We start from the raw sequence: 18,818 nt of genomic DNA, 5'->3' as shown, positions 1-18,818 counted from the left end.
CATGAATACAGATTGCGAGTACTTTTGTCACCTATGCTGCCTGGTCACATTTGGACAAATAAAATCATGAGTTGTGTGAGGGACTCACCGATGCAGCACTTGTGACAACCCTTTGTGTCGGGGATCTTGGTCGTCAAGGCAAACCTCCTGAGGGGACAAAATAGCTCTCTGTCAGCCCTGCTGAAAAGAGACCATGACGTAGTGAATCGGGCGGAGCCGGACAAAGCTTTTTACTTCAGTGCGAGCGCGCTCATTTTTCACACAAGCAAGTATACAGCAGAGGAGCACAATAAAGCACCGACCATTTCGTAGTGGAACTTTGAAAGGCTGACTGCCAAGTCCCAGCAAAACAGCATTTCCTCCCACGGAAATAACACAACCAATTCATCTGTGCCGGGCTCAAAACATCTCCATAACAAAACCTTGATTGACTGCACAGGCAGCGTTTTAAAGGGAACATAATATGCAAAGAAATTGATTGGGGATATGGAATTTGTGACTACATTTCCTTGGCAGAGGTACAAAGGAATTCGCAGGCCACCATGCAAAGGTCAGTGCACAGATATCACCTTGGCAGAATCTTGTCCGGGAAGCGGTGCGTCTGGAGCTGGGCAGCCAAGCCGGGTTTCTTCAGCTGCTCAAAGAGCCCAATAAGGTTGTGGGAGTACAGCTGGAAGTTTTTCCCTGCGGCGGGACAATCACAATCACAGTCGCGTTACGCACATTTTCTAACGCCGTCGGGCAAACAACAGCGGCGGCAGCTTGGATATTTGAGCAAGGTTAGAAGTGAGCGGCGGTACAAGTATGACGATGGTGCGAAGCGCCCATTACCTTCTGATGAAGCCGGTTAGTAGTGTGTCAAGTGAAGCCAGGTGGGAGGAGGGTGGAGAGTGATTAAAGGACAGAAAGGAGAAGAGAGCAGAGGTTAAGCAAGTCCAATACCAAATTAGCTTTCACGAGTTGTCATCCGTCCCATAATACACATCAATCAGTGGCAAGTGATTCAGCCAGGTTAAGACATTTTGGCTCGGAGGTGGCAAATCCAGGTCCAGAAAGTAAAAACCCTGCCACAGTTTGGCTTTAGCCCCTGGTGCTAGCTAGCTAGCTAGCTCCATAGCAGGCAAACGAGCACCATAGGAGCTAGCTAGCTTGCACGACAACTGAAACAATTAGCGATAAGGGCTAAAGGAAGCCAAACTGTGGCAGGGTTTTTACTTTCTGGACCTGGATTTGCCACCTCTTTTGGTTACACGATAAAAGCAGTATGTAATATTTTCACGAAACGAATAAAGCTCAGAGCAGTTACTGCATCAAAACATTTCATGACATTTGGTCCGGCTCCTCTACATGCTTCAAATTTGGTAGCATTTGGACAAATTCTCCAGGAGTAAACGGCCATAATAAGCTAAAGTGACCTCTTCAGATCAAACTGACAGACTTCCCGTGTTAGGCATGACGGGGGACCTCAGTAGGTGCTATGGTTTTGGTCAGCAAAAGAGTCAGGCAAGTACTTAATGTGCATATATGAATTATGAACTGGAGAGGCAAGGAAGGGGTAGCTTGTTTAATTCTAAACCTACCATGTTCTATAAATTTTACAACCACGAGTGGCAGCAGCACGCCGATCGCACAAAAGAAAAAAAACCCGTCTATTTTCAGGACGGGAGGTGTTGCCAGATAACGCAGGACAAAAGCAGCGGCGGGTGATGACGGTGACGGGTAACGTGGGCCATCGCCACTTACCCGATAAAGACATCAGGTTGTTGTTGATAACGTACAGCCACGTGCACTTCCTGGGGAACAGCTAGGAGGTGACATAAAGACCATGTATGACCAATATAGCATTCGGAAGTGGAAACAATTTGTATTTATTTAGTAAGGATGGATTTACGCCACATGATACTTGAGACACAATTCAATAATTTTGCTCAAGTGGCTCAAATGTGATACGCGTCAATCAGATTTAACAGCCTCTTCCACTAGTGGATAAAAATACAAGACGTATCAGATAAGCGCCAACGTGAGTGCAGCCTAAACACACATGGGATTTACGTCAGTGCCAGCTTGACGTCATGAAAATACAATGGGGAAAGATGCTTCGAGATTACGTGTTTTGAGTCACAAGTGCAGCCATTGAAACAAATTGAACTCATATTTTTAAGTCACCAATGTATAGACATTAGATCTGATTTGGGTACTTGAACCTGCAGTGCAAATCCAGCCTAAAATTGGACAAGAGGTTTGACTCTGATTTTACCTGCTCCATCGTGGACTCATGCAGCTCGTTCAGATTGAGCGTGTAGATGCCATCCTCTGTCCCAAAGATCAGGTACTGGTCTAACAGGGGAAAATTTATAATACACATGCATCAGGATGGTGTAAAAAGTATAAAGCGGATGGTGGCGTTCTACCTAGGGCAGCTTGATTATAAAGAAAATATAATCACAATTACGACAATCATTTATTTTTTGGTACAAAACAAGAAAACGTTTATACAATTATTTGAAATACTATAATTATGGACGTTCCTTTTGGATGAAACCCAATTTATTAAATTAGTTATTTTAAAATTTAATAAAAGGTGCAAATATATAAATTTAAACAACTCAAAAATTTGTATTAATAAGCTTTTTTTTTTTACGATTATGCTCAATTTGTAATTGCGGAGTGTGATAATTGAAATTCAATGAATTCCACAGCCCTAGTTCTACCTTTGGTGTCCGGATGGATCCAGGATGTAGCACAGGTGATTTTCAGCGGACACCCATCGAACACTTTGGAGAAACAAGCGCCCATCTGCAAATTTAGGGTAGGAGGGGCGAGAGAGAGAGCGAGAGAGAGAGAGAAAAGGACGGCATGTATAAGTGCCTTTGCACCGTAAACAAATACAGTACTGCTCAGCCTCTTGCTAGCAGATGTGGCAGTTCCATGCTGCATTCATCAATATTTACTTTTATTGTATACATATTGTTTATTTGAGAAATTAAAACTCAAAATTAGTGGGTTTGCATCATATGACTACTGTCAAATTTGTGGCTTGCCCATTGTGTGGTGCAATTCACTTGAATTCTGGCCACTCCAAGCTATCTCCGTCATCAATGCACGAGCTTTGGCTGGCTGTAACCACTATGAACTGAACTGTGACTTTAAAGTCAAGTTAGTAGCAAACAATGGAGATGTTGGAAAACATTGTAAGCACACAGTAATGTGGACTAACACTTCAAGAAACATCACCGTCAATGCAGACTGTTCACTCACCAGCACTTTGGGTGTGGGCGGCAAGCCGTTGATGGCCGGTTTCTAGCGTCGGCGCAGAGGAGACAAACGGAGACAATAAGCTTTGATTTAGCCTCAAGCGCTAATTGTAGTAATGTCTCAACAATAAAACAAAACAACAGTAAAAAGATGCACTCTGGAAAGTATTCACGTTTTACTTTTTCCACATCGTCTTCATACGGTCTTAGTTTTCTCACCAGTCGACAATTTTGAACACCACTCCTATCTATTATTTAGTCCTACTCTCTAAATCATTTCTTTTTTCAATTGAGTTCGGAAAGTTACAAATTTGGAGGAAAACGAAAAGAAAAGGATGTAACAGAACAAAACGTGGACAAAGAGAAGCGCCACGAACACTTTCCGGCTGCAGGGTGGACACACACTACGTACAGGAAAATCCTTCTTCAGCTTCCAATGCGCCCGATGCTGCGGTGGCTTGGGACTGTCGCCGTTCATGCTTCCGTCCGAGTCGTCGTCTTTGGGATTGACACAAAGGCATTGGCGTGATTGGACATGATAGGACAATCGCATGTCGACAAACTAAGTCAGAGCTGTCCCTCACCTTTGCATTCACACTTACTGACAGCTTTGTTAAAAAAAAAAAAAAAAAGACCAATGAAGTTCATTCAACATCAATTTTCAAGGTTTTCTTAGCATTCATATGGCAAATCGCCGTACAGGTGTACCTCAATAAACTAATATAAAGAATATACGATACTAGAATATTGTGGACAGCATGATTTTAGTTTTGGTAGCTGAACTCAAAAAGTGAAACTCTTCTATCGACACTATACAGAGTGAAATCATGAATTACTTTTAATACAGTGAAACTGAATCTATTGGCAGCTTGTAATTCACAAAATTAGCTATTGTTTTTTCCCTGTGAAAGTAAACCACGTATTCACCCAAAAATTAACCTATAGTCATGTATTTTTACCAAAAACCCCAAATTCACCATCCCAAGAAATTAGAATTGATTGAGACAATCACAATGAATTAATATATCCTTGCTGCTATGTGAAAAACAATTGTCCATTTTTTTATTTTTAGGGAGTTTCTTCCCCAAAACATTTTTAAAAAAGAAAAAAAATGGACATACGGTAAGTGTTTTTCACATAGCAGCGACGAAATACGGGTTTCACCTTTCCACTGATGCATCTGTACGGACATACAATGTTGTCCTAGCATGTCCTTACCCTGGTCCGAGGCGTGGGAAAGGAACCCGGGGCTGCTGACGCTGACTGAAAGGTAGTCCGGTGACGAGCTCCCCACCTTGTTGCCGTGCTCCGGTGTGCTACGGCGCCGCGCTGCTTGGGCCGGACCATTCTCTGCGTTGGGGAAGCGCCGCACTGTCAGCAAGCGCTCGTCGTTGAGGCTCGCGTCCTCAGACGAGATGTGCAAGCGGGGCTGCGCGGGAGAAGAGACCAGGGCAATAGTCAAGTTAGGCCAAATTTATTTATACAGCCGTTAATCACAAAAAAAAACTGAAAGGGTTTCACAGGTTGACAAAGATCTGGACATTTTTGCTCTTCAGACACTTTTACTGAAGATAGTGTTGGGCAAATTACTTTATGAATATTAATAGTTATGGTTCTAATTGCCTCACCAAAAGAGTAATTGAATACTCCTTCATTAATGGAATTAGTTACCAGAGAAAGTAATTATTGCAATACATTCAAATATGTCAGAGTTTGGGTTTTTGGTTTCGCAGGCCAGGTACAAAAAAGTAAAAGATAATACATGCATATTTTACTCAAATTAATACTTATTAGCTTTTAAACCACATTTGGTAGACATACTGTACTGCACTACTAAAAGTTCCCATGGCAGTTGCTTTAAACTTAATTGTTATGTAAATAACGAGCGCTAACAACACATTTCCCCCCCTTTTTGTGACATATATATATATATATATATATATATTTTTTTTTTTACTATCTGAAAATGTATTAGCCTTCGGTGGACGATGCAGCCAGCGACTATTAACTTGTCGCACACTTTGTTGAATGGTGGTCATTGGCTCCTACCTTCGGGGGCCGAGGAGGAGGATACCCTGGCTTGAGTGTGGATCTGAAATTGGAGGGGGTGGAAAAAAAAAAAAAAAAAAAAGAAGATAAATGTGGATCTTAATCAATGACATCATTTGAATTAACCACACTGGCCACAATGTTAGGTACACTTGAACGAGGTCAGATACATTTTGTCAAACGGGTATTAATTAACCAATGTGTTTGTCCCGAAGGTTGCAGTTTTAGTTTCAGGTATGCAAGTGTAGCTTTGGCTTCCGTTTTCTCGCTTCATGACGGCAAATGGCAACATTAACATCAAATTTTTGGTGTCTCGCTCTCATTAAGGTGGTGTGTGTTTTTTTTTCTCTCACAGTTCCACTTCTTCAAAGGCGTCCTGGAGGTGAGCGACGTGTCCCCTGCAGCGAGTAAAGTAAAGCAGAGAGAAAGGTTCAGGGCTCATTGGTTAATTAATTGGTTAATAAATGGTTAATTAAAAAGCGTTACAACATAAATCCAGCCGGGGGAGGGGAGTCCACATTTTTTGGGAGGTAAATGTTACAAATTAGTCAAGTGATGCCAAGCCTCAGAGAAATCAGTGCAACGACAGTATGGACGGGTACGAGATCCTTTTCGTGCACTTCATGTGTTCTCCTGCCACACAGAGTGCAGCTATTCAGAAGTAATGTGTACTTCCCCTCAGCTTGTACAGCGCTAAAAGGAAAACTTTGATTTTTTTATTTTTTATAAATGCTTAGGACATTCGTACTAAAAAAAAAGTTAAAATTGTGTGTAAAATATGTAAAAGTTACTTTAAATTCCTAATTTTATATAAATTATTTTTATTATTATAATTAATTGAATAATCCAATCTTTAGTGATGTTTTTTTTGATAAATCAATTCAATAACCAATTTTTCAAACAAATAGAAAATATGTAAAATTGTTTTATTGAGATAAATCTTTTTTTAACTGCACTGTTTGGATTTTTGAATTCAACAAAATTCTTGAAAATGCAAATGCTCGCTGTCCCTTGAATTGACGGTAACAACACCATCTACTTAATGATTAATATACCACAGTTTAAATACCGCACACCAGGTGTACTGTATATGACTATAGTTTTCAAGTTTCAAAGTTGTTGTTTTTTAAACTACTGAAGCTGTTAAAAACACATTTAAAAAAATTAACAAACAAATTCTAATTAATCAATCAAATAAATTGATCGCCTAACGCTATGACAAAAAAAAAAAGAAAAAAAAAAGATACAAGGCATTAAATCAGAATTGGGCAATTAGACTTGCAGTGTCAATCCAGACTTTTGGTCGTCCATAATGTCGGCAGTTGTACTGACTTCCCCTAGGAAAAAAAAAGAACGGTTGGCATCGCTTCTCTTCTTCAAATATTCACCTGATTTCAATTTTACAGTATTGGGGGGTTTGCAATGACAACACAAGCTGCTTGTGTGCTATTTAAATGGCAAAAAACACCAACAACTAGCAACTATGTGGTTTACAAAACAGTGTTGGAGTGATTTATTTGGGAGTGAGTAGGTGGATGGACTAATGGATGCACACTACAGTAGAACACAAGCAACAACAGTGTTGAGCGTTACCGTTGGAACAACTCGTCCTCAACGCTTTTGAGGAGACTCCTTCGGTGAGGGGGAGAACGAGATGAGGGATGAGACAGGCCAACAGCCAAAAGAGGGTGGGGTGAGAGAGATACAGAGAAAGACAAGCAAAGCAAAAGGAAGACGTGAGAAGGAGCTCGCTTGCATCAAATAAAAACATTCAGCAAGCGGGTGGGGTGGGGTGGGGTCGGGGAAGGGGAAGGGTCATGCTCATTAAGAATCAGTGCGTCAGGCAGTCATGAGTATAAACACATCATCGTGGGCGTGCAAGGGGGAGACAAAGCCAAGTAAAAATAAATACATAAATAAAAAGGTGTAAACATGAGCAGCTGCCTTGACGATGATACCAAGGGGCTTACCTGGCTGTTATTCCCCCCTCGGCACTCCAGGGCGACTGGAAGTCATTATCCTTACTCACATCCTGCGGAAAGACACGAGCAGAAATAGCAGCGGCTTGATACACCTGCACTCCGGCGCCATTGCCAGCCTTTCGATCCTCACCATTTCCGAATGGGCCTCCGTTTCCTTCCGCAGCGGTGGCTCAAATTGCAACTTGTCAACTGCCAACGACAAGGAAACACTTTTTAATGGTGACTCGCCTTTGACACAAGAGGGCATCAGTGGTCAACACCGGCAACTCAAAACGACTCAATTGCTTTAATGATTAATTTGGCCTTCTTATCTACCACACACACACACACGCGCGCACACACACACACACACACACGCACACACACACACACACACACACACACACAGTGTGCAGCAATATCCATTTTGTTGAGTTTTGTGTTAAAAGTCAACAGACTAGGGAAAAAGCCATGTCTTCTGTTACAGCAATTTTGCAGGATTTCTGTTTGAAAATTTTAAATTGTGCGTGAAAGCCCACATGGCAATTTTCTGGGTTTTGTGTGAAATTCACAGAAGGATAAACTGCGCAGCCCTAATGTGGAAATTTTGCAGGATCTGAGCGTGACAGATGCTTTGGGTTAATCTCGAAAACATGACAAGAGCAGATTGACTATGAACTGACCTAAAAAAGTAAAACCATGCACTTCATTGAATTATCATGGGGCCCAAACACTAACCTGATCTCTGGAATTATTAATAAAGATCACATCTATCTCAGTATTTAAGATCCAATGCAAACAAAGTTAGACAAGTGGTGAAAAAAAAATTACATTCCAAACCATGAGTCAACTTTACTGTGGTGTCAAACATACACTCACACACACACACACACAAACTGGAGAAAGTGCCGAGTCAGGTAGGAGTCAACATTAGGATCCCATTAGTCATGGATGAAACAATGGTATTTCTGTCAGTCTGTCAGAGAGCCACGCGCATTTTTTTGGCGGGGGGGGGGGGGGGAGGGGGGTTACGTGTTACGACAAGACCACACGAAAGGGTGAGCGTGGGAGTTACAAACACAAGCACACGCACGTAGTCTCACTACGCCGCTACTGACCTGCTTGGCTCGCTTGAGGGGATTGCGGCCCTCCACGCTCTGTCCCATTGTTTGCTTCAAGGTGAGAAAGACACATTGAGGAGGGCGTGTGTGCGATTGGGGGGGGGGGGGGGGTTGGGGGGTACTAATTCACGCAGAATGGACCATGGGATCAGAGACACAGACATCCATCTCGGTTCTATTGTTTTCTATTTCTACACACACATGCTGTGGCCTGGAATAGTGCCAGTGCAGAAGGAGCGGTAGTATGACCTCTCGTGACCTGAACAGCTGGGCTGCTTATACCAGTGAGAGTATGCGGTTGGGGTCTGTGACGCATTTTGGGGGCTATTTTTTTTTTTCTCGTGTCTACTTACAGGCCATCTCAGAGCGCGTCCTCTCTGCCCGGGCGTGCTTGTTGGTGGAGCGGATGGTGTGTCGGACCACGGAGAGGGGCTGCGGAACAGATTGGGAAGTGTGTCACCTTGAAAGTGTTGTCTCTTTCTTTGAATACGTGTCTACGGCACTCGAATGTCTTGTCATAAGCGCGCATCAAAAAGTCGACAAGCCCCCCTTTGAATACAAGTGTTTTCGTAGTATACAAAAATGAGACCATAATAATTTCACAACTTCCTCCGCCATTAATAACCTACATCTGTACAATTTTACTATTGGGGGGGGGTTTAAATTTTTGAGAGGGGAAGTACAAATAAACAGCTGAGATAATGTGGTTGCAGGTGAGCACAGCCTATAATAAATTGGGGATATGGTTAAAAATCACCCATTAACATTCAAAACTCGTGTTAAATGTGAGTCAGCACACACTTAACCCCGTTTAAAGTTTCTCTGGTTAATATCAAACAAAGTTCAGCTGTTCTTTTCCGGACATTTTACCTCTTTAAACCTGTATCCCACTGAGCGGCGCAGGCTTATAAGCAAGTGTTGGTATTCATATTTTGTGTGGCATTGTTGTTTTGGTGTGCTTTCACGTTTTCTCTTAAGTAGGTGTATCTTAGCTCACTAGAAGTTGGGAAACATATGCACTAGAAGTCCAAGTAACTCGAGATTTGTTTGATAAGGTTTGTATTCTTCAAGTAGGGTGGGCCAATATGGCCTGAAAAAAGCTCAGATTTTTATTTATTTATTTGGTAAGGGTTCAACATGTGGCTAAATCCTTGCTTTTGCAACTTATAAATGGATGTATTCTGCAATGTTTAGCGTGATTGCCTTCATAAATGGTCGTCCACCTGCCTTAATTCTTATCATATAGAAATGGTGTGAAAATTATTCCGCTAGCCACAAAGGGAAGAAAAAAAAAAAAAGTCCTGAGCAATGAACTCCAATGCATCATAACAATTGATTATTCAGCCAGCCCTACTGTCACATTTCATCTGAATTGGATAAGCCATAACACAAACCAGTTTTGTATCCGATTGTAAATTGGATATTTTTTGTTGCCTTTGTTTTACTTCAAAATGTTGATTTATACCGGAATGTCTGGTTCACTGGACAAGATTTAACACGGGGAGGACACTTGGTTTGCAATCAATTTGAACCCTCCTGTTATGTTGTGGCTCAAATAGACAAGAGTTTTAAAAACCTAAACAAATCACATTCACACCAAAAATGCTATCTTCTGAAGGCCTTGAGTCCCACCTGACTAACTGCTGCTTGTTTTAAAATGAGTTGAGTACAGCCCAAATAGTGATTCTCTCAAATGTTTTGCTCCCAAGTACCCCCAAAAAAAATCTGATCAAAGGCATCACTATATTCTAAAATATTGTTTATTTTTTATGAAGATAAAAAAATAAATAAATAAAGGTGAGTGACTAATCGTAAACAAACCTATGAGGTTCAGTTCCATGTGCAAATGTGTGACGGTATCTTACCTCAAGGTCGTCGTCGTCGGCCTCGCTATAATGCTGGTGGTTGTCGGGGTTGTTCATCTTGTCCAGCAGGTCGACGGCGAGCCGCCTAGTCAGGCCCGTCTGCGCCACGTACACATGCTGCGCGGAACCAAGAAGTTACGGGGAGGCGCTGAAGTGCGTATCGCTATTAAAAAGGAAGCATTTGATTACCGAAAGCAGTTTCTCCGCTGTGGGCCTCTTTTTGGGGTTCTTGGTCAGGGACACTTTGACAAAGTTGTGGAAGGCAGCGGACCTGCGGATCCAAAAGCAACCAAACAACCTCAAAGGAAGGCTAATACAACACAACGTTGGGGGTCGGGGGCGCGCTCACCATTTGTTTTTGTCTTTTAGCTTAGGTGGTTGGAAGCTGCTCTTTGACATGAGAAACAAGGCCCTGAACAAAACAAGGGATCGCATCGTCACCATTAGAGTTGGAATAAATTGTCACATAAGAGGCGTAGTGATAACTGTGTCTGTCGCTTGCATTCACAAAGACATTGCGGCTTCATGCAATGAGACATTTTCAGCACAGTCAACCCCATATTGCCAGCAGCTTTGAGCACTTTGACAGATTTTTCAGTCGCACTGCTTAAGCAAGAGCGCTTGATGGCCTGGCCACAATTCTGCAGACGACCCACTTAAGTTCAACGGAGCCATCGCAGTGACGACACATGGCGGCCACAAGACGATATCCATAGAAATTAAGGAGACCAGCGACTCAATCACAGTAGAGATGATGGACATAATACATTTAAGATCAACTAAGTATTAGCACTAACTTGAAAATGGGCATTTCCAACCCAAATTATCTTGCAAACCAAAGTTGTAAAACTAACAAAACAAGGCTTTTATATGGCGTTTCTACACGTTTAATACCATTTTTCACCTATTTTGGATGTGCCTGGAGCTCATCCCACTTAATAAACAGGGATTCACCGTTCACCTCATTGGGTGCAGGTCAAACATGGGGGGCTGCAACTCGGCCAGCTCGATGGACGTGATGCCCACCGCCCAGATGTCGCACAGCTGGTTGTAGCCGCCGTTCTTCTCCACCGCAGCCACTTCGGGAGCCATCCTGCACAACGGCACGAAGGATTGGCTGACTGGAGCTTCTCAAGCTGCCTTTCCATGTTACCTTGCTGGCGACGCACTCACCAGTAAGGCGTCCCGATGAAGGACTTTCTCTTGGCGATGGTGGCCGTTATTTTTGCTGCAACGCCAAAGTCGGCTGGACACACACACACACACACACACACACACACACACAGAGAGAATATGCATACATAAAATGCACACAACACAAGACATGAAAGCCATAAAAAAAAAAAAAACACCACACATACGCGCGCGCGCGCGCACACACGCACACGGGGACTTTTTACGGTTGCAAAACCAGCTGAGGAATGAGGACATGCAAGAGCCGCTTACCCAACTTCACGTCTCCATCGTTTGTCAGAAGTATGTTGGCGCCCTGAAGACACAAAACAAAACACGCGAGGGTTATTCCCTTTGTATGACGTCCCATATAACATCACATTCCACTTCTGTCAATGGCAGCATCCGGCAAGCGGACGAAACAGGTGGAGACCTGTCACAATAAAAAAAAATTTAGGACAATGTTTTTCTGAGAAAATATCACGATAAACTATGGTATCATTGATACAGACATATTGATATTAGAGCCTAATAATTCAAATGCATCCTTTTCAAGAGCTATTAAGGTTTTATTCTCAGGGATACTGAAATATAGTTTTTTTAATGTAGAGCTGTAAATAAAACCGATAAATGAGAAGTAGTAACTCAACCTCTGTTCACAAAAATATTCAATAGCACAACCACATTCGCAGAGGCAGAGTAACATGAGATGTCGTTCACCTCCTTCACAATGCAATTTGTACCACGCATCAAAAGACTGCAGCATTTCTTGAAACGCTGGTTTGTCTCTTCTCTCTTTCGCTATAAAGCCAGCAACATTATCGGTGAGGCGTTAAAATTGCAAGTTGTCAAACAATGCTTGGCCTTCCGCATCCCATCGTGTTTTTTGTTCCCAGCTGAAAAAAGTGGGTGCGTGGTTGTGTTTAATAATGGACTTGGAGGTTTGTTGTGTTGCGACTTTTTTCCCCCCACAAAAACGCCAAGTACAAATACTTCTACCTTAATGTCACGGTGCATCTTGCCCTTAATGTGCAGGTATCCCAAACCCTAGAAAAAGCAAATCAAGACCATAAGTCATCATGACAAAGAAGTAATTCATGATTTTAGACATTGATTAATAAACCAATCAATCTGCAAATCACCTGTATAGTCTCCCGGCAGACATACGCAATCTGCACCTCTGACAGAGGACCCGTCACTATAACACATGGGAGACAAATGTTTTGAGTGTGGTGCAGGAAACATTGCTATTTACTGTTAAAAAAATAAAAAGGAAAAAAGGGTTTACCATGATAAATGTCCTGCAGGGATCCCCCACCGCAGTACTCCATGCATATCCACAGCTTCTCTCGACTGAGCAGGGGACAGGGAAAAATAATAACCAGTCATTTTCAAACATTTAAAGACTAAAAAAAAGTTACAAAAACATTTGTTGGGTGTATTTTTTTTTGGGCGGTAATGGTTAAAAATACATGGGACGATGACCTTGAAAAAAATGTATCACATATTAAAATCACAATCGCAATATTGAAGACAAATCTTAATCCACGGTACAACTGTGAGGTGTTGACATGTTCACCGACTGCAGCTCGAACATGTGGTTTGTAACGCTTGTTCCTGCTGGACGTCGTCAGGAAAACGAAGTGCTTTTACGTGGCCGCACGACGCCACATATCAGAGGATTCCTGTCAAACCTGCTGGAAGTCAGGAGTGGCTGTACTTGCTTCGTGTCACACCGAGGCAGCGAGGGGGGCACTTGTGAGTAATATTGTGACTCAGCAATTAACATGTGACTTGCCGCCGACGGGCCCGTTAAAAACCCCGCGTAGCGCGACGTGTTCAACGCTGACTCTGGCGGCGGGCACGCTCACCAGAGGTAGCTCCCAAAGTAGGCCACGATGTTTTGGTGCATGCATTCCTTCACCATGAAGATTTCCTGCTGGATGATGGAAAAGTCGTCCCCTGGAACACAACAGCGCGGAAAACGCATTAACATCTGCGTTGCAAGAAGTAATCAGAATCTCTGGATTGTCAAAAATGACTTTTTTAAGACAAGTTTGGGGTTTCAAATTAGGGCTTCAAGTCAGGGTTAAGGTTTCAAATTAGGGTTTTGAAATACCAATAACAGATTCATTGGCTAATTAATTAAAAAATATTTCAAAAGGAAAAACACTAACTTTTTGGTCCCTTAATGCTTCCAACTTAACTTGACAATAAAGATAAAAATCTGCAAAAAATCGGCCATTTGTTTAAAAAAAATCTTCGTCTTGTGTTAATGCGTTTAAAAAAACCCCACACAAAACAAAACAAAGGGGGGTGAACAAAAATCTGCTTTTTTTTTTTTTTTAAAGAGCCAGTTTCGGCCGATTCAAACATAAGTTTTGGAGTAAGGGCTATGGTTTCAAACAATGAGTAGGGTTTCAAGCCAAGGTAGCCTCTTGGAAGGTTAGGGTATAAAAAAAAGGTTAGAGTTTCAAATTGAGGTTTGGAGGTGGTCTTAGATTTTCTATCCACAGTGAGGCTTAAGGTCAAGGTTTAAAATGAGGGCTTAAGCCAAGTTTGCTTTTCAAATGACCGTGTTGCACAAACACTAACACAGGAGCGCCTTCAAATCGGAACACTTTGTACTCCTAACATTCACGTGTGCAACTCTCAAACTTCCCTGCAGTAGGAAAAAAAAGGTAAACAAAAAATGTCAGCCAGCTGCTTTCCATTGGGCAGAAACAGGCTTCTTCTGCTGCTGCAACGGATTTTGGTTACGAGGTTCCAAAGTCCACGTTAAGCTAAAAGAGAGGAAGTTGTGGTGAACGGCAGGCAGCGTGTGCGCTGAATAAATATTCAATGTGTCGATGCTAGTTGTGCATAGAAAGATAAATTCAGTATTAGTGCACCTTTAAATGTCTCCATATAGCCATGAAGTCAGTTGTGAATTTTTTATTTATATCATGCCTTGCTTACTGTTCCAAACAAGGATGTTTTTTTTTTCTTCTTCAAATTATGTTTCCAATGTATGAGATACATTAGCGCTTCCTTGGCTTGAAGTCTTTGTCACATGCTGTGTATTTGTAAAGGTCATTTGAAAGCCTCTGCGTGCTCCTTAGCTTTGTGCGCATGTTGACAGTAACGTGCGAGTCAGCAGCCACAAACATTTGGGAAAAGGCTAATTTCAGGGACTTGACTCAGAGTTGCTAGAAAAAAAACACACACATACACAGTGGGTCACTTCTACAGACGCCTCACTTCCTCCCCGGGTTGACGGCTTCAAGTGTTTATAGAATTGACTATGTAGATCATAATAAAGTTGGAATGTCGTTCAACATTCTGTGTCAGTCGTTTCATAAAGTGAAACTGTTATTTTGAATACATTCATTACAATAGAAGAACATTTTTCTGTGGGAATTCCATCCATCTCTATCCTCTCGTATGGCCATTAAGAAGCAATGTCTCTAAGTATATCCTGTATACTGTTGGTACGGTTTGTATTCAAGCCTGGTGTGCATTATTAATATTAAAATTGGCTCCCGTTTCAGTTGAACTCCCTCTATTAAACTGATGGGATGGTCGTTACAATATTCGATTTTAAAAGAGTCGATAGCTGTTCACAAAAAAAAAAAAAAGCCCACTAAAGTGATTAGCGTGTAGGGAATGAGTGAATGATTCCTAACAGGCACTCACTTGTAAAAAGAAGTGACAGAAGACCTTGAGATGATCTGTTGGCCACAGCGCCTGGCCACACCTTTAAGTCCTGAAGCCGGTACCAGTGACGCGTGTGCCGGTCGAACCAGTTTTCATAAGTCATTTACACCGGATAAGTGACGCCGATGTCCCATATTTATATATCTATATATATAAGGTTTAAGTCTTGTTTGGGGTTTTAAGACAGGGTTTAGGTCAGGCTTCCCCAACCCTGGTCCTCAAGGGCCAGAGTCCTACAGGTTTTAGATGTTTCCGTCCTCCAACATAAAGATCAGGATCGCTTTTTGCTGATGGGCTTGTTGGTGGATGGAAACATTTAAAACCGGCAGGACTCAGGCCCTCGAGAACCAGGACTGGGGAAGCCTGGTTTAGGTGGTCGTGCTATTTGTGTTCCACAGTGGCTCTATTAGTGCGCTGAAGTGTCGTTAGTCGCTCGTGCATTGACAATTCCGCACACTACTGGATACGGAATCAACGCCAAAAATCGGCCACCTTTACAAACATGGTAAATGAATGAAAGCGAAAATCTTAATCGCCTCCTCATAACCATCTGAGCTCGGTGGCGCTAATCTGCATAATCTCACTAATCTGCACCGCGTCTACAGTCAGTGTGGGTCGGGATGGGACGGGAAGCAGAAGCGTGTTCTTACCCGCTTCCAGCTTGATGATCTTGACTGCGGTCAGCTCTCCGGTTTGGATGTTGCGCGCCTAAAAAAAGACAGCGGCACAACACTCAGACACTGTTTTGCTACGAGTCAAATGTACATTTCGAGAGAAAAGATGACCACCGCAACAACAAAAAACGTTTAAGAATTTCAATGTGTAAAGGACTAAAATAAGTCACAAGAGAGTTTTCGTTTTTTGGTAGTTATCTTTCATTTGAACATTGTGCACAATGTCATTATTGTAATGCATGTGTCTCGTAGGTTTGGTGCTAGGGCTGAACGATTTAGAAAAATAAAATCCAATTGCGATCACACTCCCAGTGGCTATTGCGGAAAACATTGATGATTTTGTGTGCAAGCGGGTCTGGCCTCCGGATTGAGGTCAAGGCGAGACATTGCCACTAATCCGGCCCGAGTCAAGTGAATGTAAACGGCGCAACGGCAATAAATTACCAGCAACATGCGAGCTGTTTTTATGGATAAAAAAAAAAAAATCTCAGGTGTTTCCGCCAGTGGATTGCACTGATGAGATTTGGCAAGCGGATATCAGAATTCCAGGCGCAGCATTCCACCACCAGCCTTGTGCTTGTGGGGGAAGTGTGATTGGGGGGGGGGGGGGGTTTACAGCCACCGAGGCTTTGTATGGAAAGGAGGAGGGGCGGGAGAGCTGAACGATGAACGTTTATCTGCAGCAGATGGATAAACAAGGACTTTCTCCAAACAGAACATCTCACTTGTTGTTACAATGAATTCAAATTTAAAGGGAAAGTCAAGTAAAAAATATATTATTTATAATATAGTCTATGTGCCCCAACTAGTCTAAACACAGATTTTTTTTATTTGTGACGTGAATAAAGGAGAAAAATTCAGGGAGCGGCCATTTTGCCACTTGCTGTCAACTGAAAATGACATCACAGTGGACAAATACGCACAGTGAGGGTAAAAATAACAGATGAATGATCAATTAAAACTAAAAACTATTGAAAATTAGATTGCAATTTCTTTGTGTTTCATTCCATTTATTTCTGAAATTTGTACTGTTGGCCTGGACAGGCCAGTATCAGTGAACTTTGGGTGGCAATCGATAATGTCGGTTCCTGCTTAAGGCTCGTATCTTGAAAAATTCCCAAGTTGGTTTCACATGTCTCTCAAGTACATTTAAGTACTTGCATTCAGTCTAGAAAAAGTGGTATCCGTGACAAGGTTAGCTAAAATCTTGGAATCTTGGGACTCCGCAAAAACTGCCGCATTAGCGCACGTACCTTGTAGACATCCCCATAGGTGCCGCTTCCCACCCGCTGGATGAGCTCAAAGTCGTGCTGGGGGTTTCTCCGCTGGATCTCGCCACTGGGCCGGGGAAAGATGTCCATGGTGGGTCTGACGTTGGGGGGAATCCGGTGAGGGCTATTTGCTGGAGCCGCTGAACAAGTTGATGAGTGTTCGGTTTATTCAGTTGGTCCTTGCGGCTGCTCCATGGCCTGAAAATGAGGAAGAATGGAAGGCACGTTTATTGGTGACTTTTTAAAACTTCGACAATGTGGAAAACACACTGTAGTCAATGATGACCTCAAGTGCAAACAACTATTAGACTACAGAATTATCTATTCTTCTTTTTTTTTATTGAAGCATTAACTCATTTGTGGGGATGGTATGGAAGGAAGTAAAGATGGATGAGAGAATGACACAATAGTGATTTGAAGGTAGTATAAGATAGTGTAAGGAAGGAAGGAAGGTAGAAAAGATGGATGGAAGTATGAAATAGGAAATAGGAAATAGAGGACAGAAGGGCCAAAGGAAATGAGGAGGATGGATGGATGAAAATAAGCCTGGAAGGAAATAAAGAAGCGAGCGGGCCAGAGAAAAGGAAGGAAACAATTATTAAGCAAGGATAGCAGAGAATGAAGAAAATGTTTGAAAAGAAAGATGGAGGGAGAGAAGGAAAGAAGGATGGGAACTTGAAATATGACTTAAGAATTGAAAGGAAAGAAACCGTCGTATGTGAAAAGAAGAAATAAGGAATGGAAGGAAACTAGGATCTACTGAGAGAGAGAAAAAAAATAAAAAGTTCAGGTAGAGGTGGAGTAACATGATTAAAAATGAAGGCCTGTCAATGAGGATGAATTGAGGACAAGTTTAGTTGAGTTGAGTTTAAAAACAGCTGCAATGTGAACAACATCTCAGTGCTCATCTAAATCATAAATGACAACTAAGCTATATATGTATCTTAATTGCAAAATAAGCAAAACGTTAAATCAAATGATCGTCACTTCTATTAGGTCTGCCATGCATAGCAGTTTCAAACGGGTGCAGTCTAATTTCTGGAGAAGTGTTTGAAACAAATAACGCAAAACAATGAAAACGAGCTAAAACACACGCTTTGAAGTTTGTTGTTATGTAAATGAATCCATACGTTAACCACAACGCGCTTTAAAGATGCTGAAGCACGACTAATATTAGTTTGACACCAACGACTCCAGGAAATAGCTGGGTCCAGGTCCACCATTTACAGTACTTCGAACAGTGAAGCTGGGGAGTGAGTTAGCATCCCGACTAATGCTAACGGCTAGTTTCTCCAAACTTGAGCTGCCAGCCTGCTTACCGTTCGCGTGGACGACTCGGCCGTGCAGTTTGCTTTTCAGGTGTCCATTTGACACTTTTAGCGTCGAATAATATGGCGAAAATAAGTCGTTCAACCTTCTTCTTTTTTTTTTTGCTCCCGAGGCGTTCGGAAAGTTGAGTCGGCTCTCGGTGGCTCTTACGGGCAAGCAGCGACCTCGTTCACCAACAGTCGTAGCCACCAACTTCTTTCGGACATGTCATCTTCCTTGCTCGGTTGACAGCTGCGAAGAGGGGAGCTGTGCTCCCTGTAATGGCGACAGACGTCAAAACTTGGATAATACTAATGATTACATTTGTGTTAGTTTGTATACGCCAATGCTTTTTAAAAAAAAAACAACAACAGTCGGCTGCTGGTAATCTCCGTAAATTTCAGGATCCTGGTAATGCGTTCAGGAACACCTCGTCAAAGATAAAC

At 42.3% G+C, this 18,818-nt stretch overlaps 1 protein-coding gene across 9 annotated transcripts in view; it reads right to left on the bottom strand.

The window, feature by feature from the left end:
* map4k5 (mitogen-activated protein kinase kinase kinase kinase 5) overlaps nt 1-18,813 on the bottom strand; it is a 24,178-nt gene extending 5,365 nt beyond the window's left edge. Inside the window, exons 1-29 of one of the 9 annotated variants that reach the window (XM_086095572.1) lie at nt 18,384-18,813; nt 17,047-17,262; nt 15,770-15,827; nt 13,295-13,385; nt 12,712-12,776; nt 12,566-12,621; nt 12,423-12,470; nt 11,697-11,739; nt 11,424-11,496; nt 11,212-11,343; nt 10,600-10,662; nt 10,440-10,521; nt 10,251-10,367; nt 8,739-8,817; nt 8,383-8,436; nt 7,416-7,474; nt 7,274-7,335; nt 6,897-6,935; nt 5,657-5,701; nt 5,304-5,346; nt 4,473-4,683; nt 3,839-3,862; nt 3,667-3,752; nt 3,259-3,300; nt 2,712-2,796; nt 2,258-2,337; nt 1,744-1,804; nt 570-684; nt 89-177 (exon numbers count right to left, since the gene is read on the bottom strand). In XM_086095572.1, the coding sequence (XP_085951698.1) occupies nt 89-177; nt 570-684; nt 1,744-1,804; nt 2,258-2,337; nt 2,712-2,796; nt 3,259-3,300; nt 3,667-3,752; nt 3,839-3,862; nt 4,473-4,683; nt 5,304-5,346; nt 5,657-5,701; nt 6,897-6,935; nt 7,274-7,335; nt 7,416-7,474; nt 8,383-8,436; nt 8,739-8,817; nt 10,251-10,367; nt 10,440-10,521; nt 10,600-10,662; nt 11,212-11,343; nt 11,424-11,496; nt 11,697-11,739; nt 12,423-12,470; nt 12,566-12,621; nt 12,712-12,776; nt 13,295-13,385; nt 15,770-15,827; nt 17,047-17,154 (2,110 nt within the window). In that variant the 5' untranslated portion in view covers nt 17,155-17,262; nt 18,384-18,813. The remainder of the gene's footprint in view (nt 1-88; nt 178-569; nt 685-1,743; nt 1,805-2,257; nt 2,338-2,711; nt 2,797-3,258; nt 3,301-3,666; nt 3,753-3,838; nt 3,863-4,472; nt 4,684-5,303; nt 5,347-5,656; nt 5,702-6,896; nt 6,936-7,273; nt 7,336-7,415; nt 7,475-8,382; nt 8,437-8,738; nt 8,818-10,250; nt 10,368-10,439; nt 10,522-10,599; nt 10,663-11,211; nt 11,344-11,423; nt 11,497-11,696; nt 11,740-12,422; nt 12,471-12,565; nt 12,622-12,711; nt 12,777-13,294; nt 13,386-15,769; nt 15,828-17,046; nt 17,263-18,383) is intronic. The other 8 variants (XM_086095574.1, XM_086095576.1, XM_086095575.1 and 5 more) reach the window with 8 other exon arrangements.
* Between the last annotated feature and the right edge of the window lie 5 nt (nt 18,814-18,818).

This window comes from Leptonotus elevatus, chromosome 14 (genome assembly GCF_054856555.1).
Source record: "Leptonotus elevatus isolate MCC_2025b chromosome 14, RoL_Lele_1.0, whole genome shotgun sequence".
Classification (NCBI taxonomy): domain Eukaryota; kingdom Metazoa; phylum Chordata; class Actinopteri; order Syngnathiformes; family Syngnathidae; genus Leptonotus; species Leptonotus elevatus.
This window is presented reverse-complemented; position numbering and strand designations above follow the sequence as displayed.